We start from the raw sequence: 13,200 nt of genomic DNA, 5'->3' as shown, positions 1-13,200 counted from the left end.
AAGGCAGTGTTTTCAGTAGAATTCTCAAGTCAATTACAAAGTAACGGTCTTCTTTTTGCTGGGGGTACATGGTGTCACATGAGGGAACTGTGAGCCTTGGATACTGTAGTGAGTGGGTGGCTCACTGTGTATACTGTGTTGCTTCTTAGGTGGCCCGAGGACAGTTGGCTTATAGGTGACCCATTCCCTCAAGCAGGGGTCTCTTTGGGGATTTTCTGCATGTGAGGGTAACATGGGTCACTTGGGGGGCAGGACCAGCCAGTCACAGCTTGGTCCACAGTCACCTAGTGCCCTCAAGGCTTTCACCCCATGGATGCGTCACCTCCCCCTGGATGGGGACAAGGGCACAAGTGGTGGGGCAGCTTCTCAGTGGTGGAGGCATTGCTCTCCAGACCCAACACTCAACAGCGTGGACCCGTGGTGTTGGCCACAGTCTTGGCTAGATGAGGCTGTTCGGTAGCTGAGCTCATGAGACGTGGGTGCCATGCTTCCATTCTCACCAAGAGCTCTAGTTTCGAAGGTTCTCGTCAGACAGCCACAAATACTCCATAGCCCATAAACAAAGAACAGTCTCCTTCAATCGGGGAAGGGCACACAGAAGGAGAACGGAAGATCCCGAGAGCAGGAGAGGACAAATCCGTCCTGCCATCAGGGATCTGACAGACGAGCCAGCTCAGTTCCTCTTACTAGTTGTTTACTTGGAGGATCTGGGGTATTTGGGTGACCTGCAAGTGTCAGGAAATAGTACACGAGGGCTTTGTAGATTTTCTGGTCCGGTGTTTACTCACCCCATTGTAGCTGTCGTGTAAGGAAACAAAACTTGTTGGACAACAGGCCATGGCCTCTGCTCCCTGGTGGAGCCAGGAGATTACAATATTAAGTACGACTGCGGGGGCATCATTTCTATGTTGAGAGGCCAGATGGCCTTACATAACTCTCATGCTGGATGTCTAAGTTGCAGAGGGAAACTGGATTCCATCCAGCTCTCCAGCCAAGGAGGATACCAGAAGTGGCCTCCGCCACCAACTGTGAGCTATTTGCCTCCACTGACAGCAGCATCTATAGCAAAAAGCTGGGCTGCCACCTGCGTTTCCGTGTAAACTTCCGAGTACCCACAGCAATGGCCTCGTGAGGGTTGGTGTGCCCAAGGAAGCGGTGTGTGAGATGGAGGGAGCAGTGCCGGGGTCAGACACCGGGCGGGCAGGCAGGCAGTGACGACATCTGTGCAGCGCAGGGCCCATGGAACTGAGCCAAAGGGAGGCGGGTTTTGGAGCAGGGAACCTGGGCAGTGCCGTGTTATTCATAAGAAGATCCTGGGCTCTGGATCCACGAAGTCATTGGCTTGATTCCAGACACTAACCTTCATCTTGGGCAAATGTTTGAAGCTTTCTGTGACTCTGTTTCTTGGTGTCCCAAATGGGGACAATAGTAGCAATTACCTCTGAGAGTCAGGAGTGCCTTTATAGTTGTCATTTCATTATGCTCACAGCAGCCCACGAGCACGGTTCTAGGTCCCCCAGTTTACACGTGGCAGACCGGTAACCTTTTAATCAGTAATCACGCAGCTAAGAATGGTCAGAACGAGCATTTGAATTTGATCCCTTTGTCCAGATTATTTCTATTCTCACCCAGTATTACTGGAAAATTAGTAAACTCAGAAGAAACACTGCTGGGAAGTGGGTGCTTGAAACATGTTTGTCATTGGGGAGTGTTGAGTTCACGTTCCTCACAGCCCATCCGAGGCTCCCTGCATCTCCGGCTGCCCTTGCTGGGGTCTGCAGGGCTCTGGGAAGCTTCTCCTTGATCTCTACCCCAAGGCTCTCTGCTCTCTACAGGTTGATTCTCAACCCTGACTGCTCAGTAGAGCTAATGTCTAAAAACAAAAAAATGGTGGGGAGGGTATGGCTCAGTGGCTGAGCACTTGCTTAGCATGCAAGAGGTCCTTGGTTCAATTCCAAGTACCTCCATTAAAATAAATAAATCTAACTACCCCCCCCCAAAAAAGGAAAGTATTTAAAAAACAATAAACAGTACAAAGGCCCCACACCAGGCTGGGGCGCACTATGTTTTAAAGGCTCCCAGATGCTTCCCATGTGCAGGACGGTGAGAGCTACCCCTCTACATCTCTTCTCGTGAGCTTGTCCACTCACAACCATTAGCCTCTTGAAGCAGGAAAACTACTTGGCTCAGCCTAGAATTTTCTCCCGATTTCTAGACTTTTATTTGCCTATTGGACATCTCTCCTGGAGCCCACAGGCACCCAGCCAGAACTGAATCAGTTGTCTCCTCTCACGACTTGCTCCTCTTCCTGCCCTTCTTTTAGGAAATGGCACTATAATTTAGGACACTGCCAAAGCCAGAAAGCTGGTCGGCATCTTTGACCTCTTCCTGCCCTTCCATCACATCTGTGGCCAATCCGTCCACCTGCTGAAATGTTTTCTTCTCTCTCCTCCTAGCGGGGCCTCAGCAGGCCTTCACATGAACCTGCCAATTGGTCTCCCTGCCTCTATCTTTTTTCTTTCTAGATCACTTTGCATGTCTCCTTTACCTTGGAGGCACACAGAGTCCTGTGTGATGTGCACCTGTGATCTCTCCACCTGGTTGCCTCACCTGCCTCCCACACCCTGTTCTCACTTCTAGACTATTTGCAGTTCCTGGAAGTGACCTGGCTCTCTTTGGCCTCCCTCCTTTGCATGTGCAGCTCCCCAGGGAGAAATGGCCTTAACATTATAACTTCACCTGATCACTTCTAGGGCATCTCAGAACTCACCACAGTGGTTCCCTCCTCTGGGAGAGCGTTGGCTACAGTTCCGGCTCTCTGCCCCGAGCACCCACTGCTGACTGTTATCCAAGCCGTCTTAACACGCCTCCTCAGCCATCATTTCATGATGAGTCTTGTGCACCTAGGAGCTCCCGGAAGCAGGGACTGTGTCTTTTTTCTCTTTATTCTCAGAGCATGGTAGAGACTCAGGTATAATGGTGGAGGGAACAGTGGTTATTCTGGAATTTCTCTAGAGTTATGGCCTAGGAGTAACAGTCTGGTTGGAAGAAGGGCTTAGGGGATTTACCCTTAAGCCACATTTTTCAATAAACATTTCATGTTGTTTTTGTCTATTTGAATTGACAAGTCTTAAAACAGAATGACGATTTCTAAAAATTACTTTACCGAAGATTGAGGAAAATGGCAGTTTTCCATATTTAAGAATATTATTTTAATTTTGTGTGACTGGGGTGGTGGAAAATAGAAATGGAGGGGTTACTAAAGCATTCTAATCCCCTTCCCCACCCTCAGGTCCGTTGGACAGAAGAGATAGAGGTATGTGAGGAAAAGGACCTCCTCTTTGGCTGGTGGGCCGTGCAATGCTTTTAAATTGTGACAGTTACTTATACTTTTTTTAATTTTCTTTTTTAATGGAGGTACTGGGGCTTGAACCCAGGAACTTGTACATGCTTAGCACGTGCTCTACCACTGAGCTATACCCATCCCCCTGATATTTGTGTTTTTAGCGGGCATAATGTGCTGGTAGCAGATACTTTAGCATCAGACACAGTCACCTGTGTCTGACCATCACGTTAATACCTTTCCCATGAGCTAGAGAGCTAGTCTGTTTCCAAAAGTTCAATAAATAATCTACATTTTCTTTTTTCTTAAAAAAAGGCATTAACTCATGTTTCTCTTTAGTATCGCCTATAAATAAAATGTGATTTTATTAACCGTTTACGAAAGTGTTAAGGGTAATAAATATTAAGTACAGATTTCTGAAGCATCAGTCATCACTGAAGATCCACATTCTGCTGTTCTCTCTCTCTGTTAGTCACCTTACTTCTGGAGCTCTGGAAGCGGCACCAGGCATAACTTGAGTACAAATGGGACACGGTTGAGCAGGAAGAACAAGTCCGGTCAGAATAGGAGGAGCGGTGTCCCCACGTGGAGACAGATGAGATTACCCAGGAAAAGCGGGCGCTGTTTAGATTCACTTTAGTCTGTTTACTTCTGGGCTTGTCAGCCTTGGCTGCATGTTGGAATCTCCAGGGGACCTTAAAAAATGTTGGTGCCTGGATTCCATCACTGCTAACTCTGATGGTACTTAGTGGCCTGGGGTACATTGTGGCATAGGGAAGTTTTTAAAGTTCCTCTTGTTATTATAATGTGCAGCCAAGGTGAAGGAGCACTCCCTGGAATGGTGGACACAGAAGAGAACTGAGGTCCTTCATTCATATTAACAGTAAAAAGGGGGAAAAGAAAAGGTCTGGTATAAGTGTATGAGAAAAGAGGCATTGACTTGTATCCTTTCATAACACCAATAAATAAATGCAAAATATAAATTAGCTGCTATGACATAGATGTAGGAGGAAAGACACATTTGTTTTTATAGTTGACTCCCATTTTTTCACATGTGCTTTCATTATTGCCGCCTCCTTTTCATCGTAGTCTAGGTGCCCATTTGTCTTTAACTAAGTCGCGGTCACTGCTCCCCCTTCCGGTTGGGATGTGCACAAAGCAGCATGGCTCTCATCCTAAAGTCAGAGAAAGGGTAGAACAAGTAGGGAAACATTTGTTGAGGTGCCATCAGTGTTTGAGCAATGTTTGAGCTAGGCATTTTACATAACTTAAAATGTAAATTTATTGCTGCCTCTCCTGCTGCAAAATTAAAAAAATAAAACTATATATCTTTGTATCAACATTCCAGAGCTATGAAAAGATGATTTTTTGAGTCATCTGTGTTATTGCTTCTTTCCATCAGCTGAGATAATTTAGAGCTAATGGTACTTGCAGTCAGCAGCAGCAGCAGGACAGTAGGTTGTGAGCATGAATAACCCTTGGAAAGAAAATGCTTTTACTAGGAGCATCTGAAAATGTCTCCAACTATAGATTTAATAAATTGAATCACAGATCTACAGAATGTTGGCACTGAAAAGTTCTGGAGGGAGCAGGTCAAACTCTTCTTTTTATAAATGGAAAGAAATGAGGTTCAGCTACCAATAGAAAGTGACATTTGTCTTTTACAATGTAATAAGCTTCTAATAATCCCCATTATGAATATTTCCCATTGTTTACAAATGAAGATGTGAGTCAAAGCATATGTTGGTAAAAGACTGTACATTCAGAGTTGAAAGCTGAAACTTAGACAAAATTAGATGTTCATAATGCTTTTGAGTCCTGAAAAACAAAAACGTATCATATTGGCAGTATACAAAAAAATACTGAATAAAAGTTTTTTGGTCATTTAAACTGCCAATTTTAAATTTAAAATTGCCAGCTAATTATTTTAAATTTTCATTAGAACATGCTTGTTTAAAAATTGAAGATGAAAACTCATTTCACTTTATTGTTCTTCCTTATTTAAAAAATTGCCTAATTTTTTTGTTTAGTTTTTTAATTGAAGCATTTTACTTTACTTCCGAAAGTATGCTCCATTGTTTAGAGAGGCCAGCGTTGTGGTAGTGAGAGCTTGGAAATGAAGTTGCTTAAATTCATATTTGAACACAGCAGCTTGCTTCCTGAGTGATCTTGGACAACTTAACTTCTCTGTACCATAGTTTCCTATAAAATCAGAATAAGAGAGTTGCTTCCTCATAACTATGGTAAGGACGGGTTGAATTTATTTGCAGAATCTACTTGGAAGACTTCCTGGCACAGAGGAAAGGCCATGTACTTAGTGACAGCTATTATTATACTTTATCTGCTTTCATTATCCAGGTAAAACTTGAGTCTTACTGATTTCATCTGTAAAAATGAAATATAAATATAAACTCTAAAATGGAAACTCTAAAACTTCATAGTTGTTGCCAATAAACACATAAAGCTCAACAAAGGAACACACAGTGGAGACCAGTTATCTGCCGACACCTGTGAAACATTCTGTCCTGCACGGACTCTGCTGTCACTAGCGTCACTTCTGAAATCTAAGGCCAGCTCAGGAGTAGAGCTTTACAGCTTGGCCTCGTCAGGTATCCAGATCCCCAAGCTCAGACAATGGCAGGGAAACAGTTTACTGTTCACATATGCATTTTCAAAAAATAGTATTAAAATGAACACTGTACGTATTTTGTTGTTTGTTTGACATCGTTAACAGAAAAGAAAAGAAAAAAAAAACAGGAAAAAAACCCATGCAATTACAAATAATGAGGCTATGTCTGAAAATTATTATTTTTTAAATTATGTTTAGGATTTATTGACCAGTTAGGAGAAAAGTCATTTCATATGTGTAATCCCTTGATTGACTTAACTTGTTTTTTTAATTAGGAAGAAGAGAGTTTTCCATTTACCACCTGGGGAAAGTGTATACATATAACCCTTTGTTCAAGTGCTCTTTTTCTGGGTAAGAACCTGCCACAGACTTTTTAAAATCTAATGTGAAATCCTGAGAAAACTGAAAATCAAGCTGGGAACTATGAAGTCTCATAGAGAAAACTTTTTCCAGAGAACATCTGAGCCAATGCAGGGCGCCACTCTGGAGGTTCCACAGTCTCTTCTGCTCACAGTGCTTCCCCCAATTCTTTTCACCTCATTTGTTCAAATCAGATCAGTGGTTTAGGATTCTCCAGGGTCTGATTAAGAGACCAGATGGAGGCATTAAGATTTCTAAAATTTTCCAAGAGTAACAACCAAGGTAAAATATCTAAGAATAACCTAAGAAAAGGATAGTAGGAACTATCATAAAATAAAAGTAAAAACTACTGAAAGATATAAAAGAAGCTTTAATCACATGATTCTAGATTAAAAGATCATATCTCCAAAATATCAGAAGTTATAAAATTGATTTGGGGTTTATTGTGAATAAAATCATATTAGTAATATAATAATTAATAAGATAATGAGACTTTTAGTAGTTCAAGAATAGCCAGATTAGAAAATAGGACAGGAAGTCCAGATATGGGCTCTGATATCAATAATAATTTAATATAAGAGATGGAAGGCATTACAAATCAGGGAGATAAATAAAGGTTATTCAGTGAATGGAACACTCGTTAGCTACTTGGGGGGAAAAGAAAAGATTGAAATCATACAGTGAAACATATATTGTGATAAATTCCAGAAACATTTAAAAAGTAACACAATTAGAAAAAAACTAGAAATAAATATGGATGTTTACACAAACTCTAGATGAGCAGTAAGTTTCTGAGGAAAGTATACAAAGATTCCCATGCATCAGAAGCATCCTAATTTTAAACAAAACACCAGAGGATGTTATTTGTTTACAAATCCAACAAGGGGCTAATTCCTTCAATACATAGAGAGTTCAGATCACTTCAAAGGTAACATCAAAAAATCTCAGGAGCGTAGAAGGCAGAGAAAAGGAACACACATTCACAAAGAAAAAATAGATGTCACACTCCAATGGTAATTCACTCAGTGCACATCAAAATGAAGTAGTTTTCCACCTCTCAAGTGACACAGCTCTGTTTATGAGGATGAAATGCCAGTGATCACCAATCCCATGCCTAGGTTACTGGATATTTTTTGTGAAGTATGGTTGATTTACAATGCTGTGTTAATTTCTGGTGTACTCCTCAAGCCTTCTTAGAAAGCAGTCTGGCAGTTGATATCAAGAGTCAAAAATATTCCTATGATTTAATCCACTAATTCAGCTTTGAAAAACTTTTAATCAGGAAGTATTTCAAAATGGCAGGGAAAAGTCAGTATGGATGCAAGTCACAGACATACTTTTATATGTATGTATATATATATATATATATATATAAAATCTCAGCCAAAATATTCTTCCAACCCTTCACAAAGTAGAACAATACGCAGCCATGAAAAAGTGTGTCCATGAAAATATTTTATGACATGTAAAAATGTTATGCTTACGATAGGCTTGAGAATAAAATTAATATATAAAATGATTTGTAATATACAAACAATGAACCCTTCTGAAGGAATTATGTCTATAGGTCGAAGCATTTTTCTTATTTTATTTTTTATTCATTTTCAGAGTTGGAGTCTTTTCATTGTAGGTGACAAAATCAATTTCCAATGTGTTTAAACAACACCCAAAAAATGGGGATGCATGGGATTTATTGGTTCCTGTAAATGAAAACCTCAGATCTGAGGTCTGGCTTCAGTCAAGGAGAGATACTGTAGCCCAGATGATGTCAAGGTCTGGTCTTGTCCTGTGTCCAATGATGTCTCAGCATGCTGCTTCTAGGCACTCAGCATCCCAGATCATCCATCCAAACCAAGAGATGTCTCTTTTGGCAGCTTCCTCTCTTGATAGAGGAAGCTTATCATTCACATGGGCACAAGCACGTATCTCCTCACATAATAGTGGCTCTTACTGGGTTATTTGCCAATTCTCCAATCATGTGCGAGGCCAATACAATGAGGGGTATTATTTGTCTTAAACCAACTGAGATCTACCTCTGGTGCTTCAGAAAGACTGGGTTAATCGAGCTTAAATCAAAGGACTAAAAACAAAAGGGAGGTTATTTATCCTAAAGCAAAATCTGGGTCCCCTTCTAAGACTGGGGACAGATCCAGGACAACAGTTCTGTCCACTACTGAGTACTTTCAAATTTTCTTTAATGAGCAAATGTTAAAGTTATGATCAGAAAAGATGATAAATATGAAGAAACTTGAGGAAGGAGAATGGAAAGCTTTCCTGTTTCATAAGAAATATTGAACCCATTAAGTGCTTGGAAGAAAAATGGAAATGTGTCAAGATTGTAAAAGTTCTGAAATGAATTACAATTAATTTCACAGACCATGTTGGAGACAGTGCTATACAGTTAGTGTGTCTTTGGGCTCTTTGAGTATTTCAGTTCTTTCACTTAATAGTTGCTTCATTTGGGGAAATTGCATCATCTCCACGTGGCTCTATTTCCTCATCTGTAAAAGAGATATAATATTACCTTCCCAACAGGGTGATTGTGAGGATTTAGAAAAACAGACGAGTGCTGAAGCAATAGTAAGCATTTAAAGAATCTTAACTATTAAGATTACTTAATAAATAATTAAAAAATTATTATGCAGACTTTTTAAAAATGCATAGCATTTAAATGGCCTATATGTGCTGTACAAGTGGGAAAGGCTTTATATACCTTCTATAATACATTTTTCTCAGCCTTAACTAATTTTCACATTTAATCACACACACACCAAAAAGTTATTCCTTTCACAATCATGAAGACTTTCTGTGAAGAAAAGGATGATGAAAGAGAGTAGAGGAGAAAATAAAATGCTTTCTCTACAAACTGATGGCTTAAAAACTAAGAAAAACACCTTTTTAAGACTTTGGTCACCATATTCATAGCTAATACTTAGGTAGAGTTTTTCACATGCCTGTGGTTAATGTTCTAATTGTTTTCACAATTAGTAAATGATTGACTCATCACAATAGTCCTATAAATTGCTATTATTATCCCCCCATTATATGGGTGAGGAGATTGAAGCCCCTAGAAGATAAGAAATTTGCACAAGGCCCCACAGCTAGCATCGGAGCTGGGATCCAGATGCAGGAGTGTGGCTCCAGGAGGGGCTTGTAAACACTCCATCTGCTCTCCCCTGCAGGTGCAAGCCAGCCTCCCGCTGTTACTGTATATAACATGATGTGGTTCACCTAGTCTTGAAATTCACATTCTTTGTAGCTTTCTCTCTGGGGCAGCCATCAGGAGCAGCCAGGGACCCTGAGTACATGCTTCTGGACTATGACCAAGAAGGTAGATGGAAGGAAAACAGTTTAAAAATGGGACCTTTAATGTGCATTCTTCAGTGGGCAGAAAAATACCTGCCTAGTGAGGAACTGAAGCCCTACCAGCCACGTGCAAATTATGCTTCAGACACTCCCGTTGTCCTTGGGTCCACACAGTCAGAACTACAATGGATCAGGGACATGAATCTTGTGCAAATGCAGGGAGTAGGAATACCTGCCATTTTAAGATCTCAAGGAGTATGAAAAGCATGTGAAGCTTTCATCAGCAGAGACCTGCTGTCACTTCCACTATTTCCCTCAGGGCATGTCCACAGCTTCACTTGTCCTATTAAGAATGAAGATGACAGCTAGCACCTGCTGACCCCTGAATCAGTGATAGGTTCTCCCTTGAAAGGAAGCATATCCCCTTCATGGGTTACAACTAGTTCATAACCTAAGTAATTCTATAGATGTAGAAGGGATACTTTCATTGGTTCTGCTATCACAGAATTGTCTCCAAAAAACATGCCACCAGTTACTCCATTTTCAGCCATTTAATGATATACTTAACAGGCTTCCTTCTTTAGTGCAGTTTTAGGTTTACAGAAAAATTCACAGAAAGTGGAGTTCCCATATATTCCCTATGCCCTGCACACAGCTGCTCCTGCTGTCAGCATGTTACATTAGTGGATGCACTCATTCTTTTTGACATCCTTCATTCCTCCTCCCCTAAAATTTAACATGCCTGATATTCATGTCTCTTGTGGCATTTACATGCGATTTACATCACTTTTCACGTTTATGTGAGGTTTACAGCACGTGCATGTTTTCTGTTTAAGCGTGGATTGGGGGCAAGTTTTCTGTGTAAAAATACGATCATTAGTGAGCCTTATGCTGCTAGGTTTTTGGGTTGTCAGGTCTTGTTGACCATTGCTTCAGTTATTGGGATCAATGTCTACGGACTTTCAGTGTTCATTGTATTTTCAGCAGAACTTCCCTAGAACCTGAATGGAAGAGACCCAATCCAGAAGTACCTGACTGTGCAGGTGGGCCACGCCCATCACTGCTTCCCTCATCAGTTTTATCATCATCGTGACCCTGAACGACATATATGAGAAAGTGGCAATCAAGATGACTGAGTCTGTTAAGCTCCTTCTGCAGCTGAGGTCATTTCTACACCAGTTTTAAAACCAGGTCAAAACAGAGACTTTATCTTTTAGGCACTTCAATTCCAGTACATTACAGTCTTTAGAAAACTTCAAGTGTAAACGTATTTTCTCTAGCCTATATGAGAAGTGAATTAGCTGCAGCTTTGCATTAGTAAAAGGGATAAAGAAAGCTTTAGAATGTCCAAGCTCTGTGTAAATATGTCAGTGCTTAATAATAATTTCAATTACATTAGATCATGTACCCTATTGTTGAAAGTAAATAGTCTCTCTATTGCAAATAAGTGGAAGAGGGTCGTGGTTCCAGTGGCAAATTTGCTTGTGCGTTACGGAGAGGACAAATAATCACACTGTTATGTGTCCTCCCCCCATGCTGTTCCTGTTAGTGTAGCTCCATTCTCATCAGCTGTGGCTTCTATAACAAATGTTTCTTCTCTCTGGCTTGTATCCCAGCCAGCAGCTTAGCGGCCCAATTTAACTGCTTCCCACACACTGCAGGTGGCTGGGTCATTCTCCCAGTTGTCTGCTCAGTGGTCATCTTCTGAAAACACTAAGACCAATTCAAATTTTGAACTAGGAGGATGTTTTATGTTCCCCAAATGCTTCTAGCAAGTTGCCCCGTGTTTTGTTTGTTTTCTTCAATAGTCCTACCTTCCTGCTGTTCAGGGAGACAAGAGAATTTCATTTAGCAGGATGTTTAGAAGTAGCTTTCTTTCAACTTTCACCTGACAGAGGACAGTTCTTGCCCATTGGATACTGTTGTGCTTATAAATTTTAAGGAACGGGTGACTTTTTTTTTTTTGCCTTGTGTGATATTGCATTCATAGTGGGAGAAACTCTTACAACAGTGTGTACAGTTGGAATTAATATAGTAGCTATGTTAAGGAATTCAAAACAGCTTATATGGAAAAAAGTGTGAATTGTGTATATATATATATATATATAAATATATATACATATTTAGCGTGTTAACTCATGTGTCCATGGCTTTGATTAGGGTCTCAAGGCTGTTCACAGTTTTACAGACTTAACTTTTCTTTATTCTAGCTGCAGAGATCCCAAGGACCAGACTGACTATGAGAACAACCTAGCCATGAAGGTGTTCTTCTTCCAGTTTGTCAAATACTACTCCTCGTGTTTCTACATCACATTCTTTAAGGGCAGATTTGTGACTTATCCTGGAGATCTGGTGTATTGGCTGTGAAAATACAGAAATGAAGACGTGTGAATACAGCTTTGTGTTCTGACAGTCTAACCTGTTTCATGTTTTCTCTTAGTTGCCCAATGAAGAGTGTCTTTACTCTCTGTTCCTTAGATTTTTTTAGGCATAAAATAATGACTTTATTTCATGTTAGAGCTATCTAAAATTTAAATGAGATTTTCTTTCTAATATTCCAGTGTGACCCAGGTGGCTGTCTCCTTGAACTGATGATGCAGCTGACAATAATCATGGGAGGACAGTCCATCTGGAAAAACATACAAGAGGTGTTACTTCCGTGAGTACTAAGTCATGTGATCTTGGGGTGAGAACGGCCCACCCATCCAAGTAATTTTCCTGCATGCCCATCTCTAAAACAGGGGAGACTCTCTGCTTATTAAAGCTCTCCAGATAAGATGATCCAGCCAACAGTGTAAACATACCTCCTGTTTAATAATTATGTTTAAATTCCTCCCTTTTTATGTTTAAATTAAATCCTCAAGTGCTATAGTTTCTGCTTATTAGCCCATCACTGGGGACTGACTGATCAGAGCCCGTTGAGAGATGGCCCTTTTTGGGGCCGTGAACTAAGTTTTCCCACAACTTCCCGCAACTTTCTCCTCCTTTTATACATGCATTTAAAAATCCATAACAGGAATTTGTTGAGTGCCTAGTATGTGTTAGTCACTGTATTAAATGTTGTACATATATGTGTGTGTGCGTGTGTTTGTGAGTAGAATTTAATCACCCAAACAATCCTTATTCTTATCTTCCTTTTCAAATGAAGATCCTGTGGCTTAAAGAAGGTAAATGATTTGCCCAAGTTCTCATTGCCAATAAGAGACCACTGTGGGACTCAGATGTAAGACCCTATCTCACGGAATCCATGTTCTTCTAAGAACAGAGACTCTCTTGGGGTCCTAAGGCAAAGGGTTACATAATGTTTTAAGAGACACTTGTCTAAAATAATAACTACAGAGGTTTTGACTTACTGTTCTCTTCCTAAAATGAGAAAAGCAGATGTTAGCAAAGGTCATACTGTCCTTTGGATTTTCACATAAGCCCAATCCCATATCAAAGTGGACAGTCCAGTGTTATCTGCAATTTCTGAACATTTCAAGGAGCTTAGTGTATTCGCTTTCTGTTGTAACAAGTATCCCCAAATGACATGGTAGTAGGAAGAAAAAAGAAATAGTCTCCA

At 40.6% G+C, this 13,200-nt stretch overlaps 1 protein-coding gene across 5 annotated transcripts in view; it reads left to right on the top strand.

Moving 5' to 3' along the window:
* LOC135320991 (anoctamin-6-like) overlaps positions 1-13,200 on the top strand; it is a 65,931-nt gene that overhangs the window by 36,022 nt on the left and 16,709 nt on the right. For all 5 annotated transcript variants that reach the window (XR_010380340.1, XR_010380338.1, XR_010380337.1 and 2 more), the window contains one exon: positions 12,200-12,297. Coding sequence is in view for 1 of the 5 variants with exons in the window: in XM_064484206.1 (XP_064340276.1) it covers positions 12,200-12,297 (98 nt within the window). In the remaining 4 variants the exon portion in view is untranslated. The remainder of the gene's footprint in view (positions 1-12,199; positions 12,298-13,200) is intronic.

The sequence above is a fragment of the Camelus dromedarius genome, unplaced genomic scaffold (genome assembly GCF_036321535.1).
Source record: "Camelus dromedarius isolate mCamDro1 unplaced genomic scaffold, mCamDro1.pat HAP1_SCAFFOLD_200, whole genome shotgun sequence".
In the NCBI taxonomy this organism is placed as follows: domain Eukaryota; kingdom Metazoa; phylum Chordata; class Mammalia; order Artiodactyla; family Camelidae; genus Camelus; species Camelus dromedarius.
Note: the sequence above shows the minus strand (reverse complement) of the source record. Positions and strands in the feature narration are given on the sequence as shown.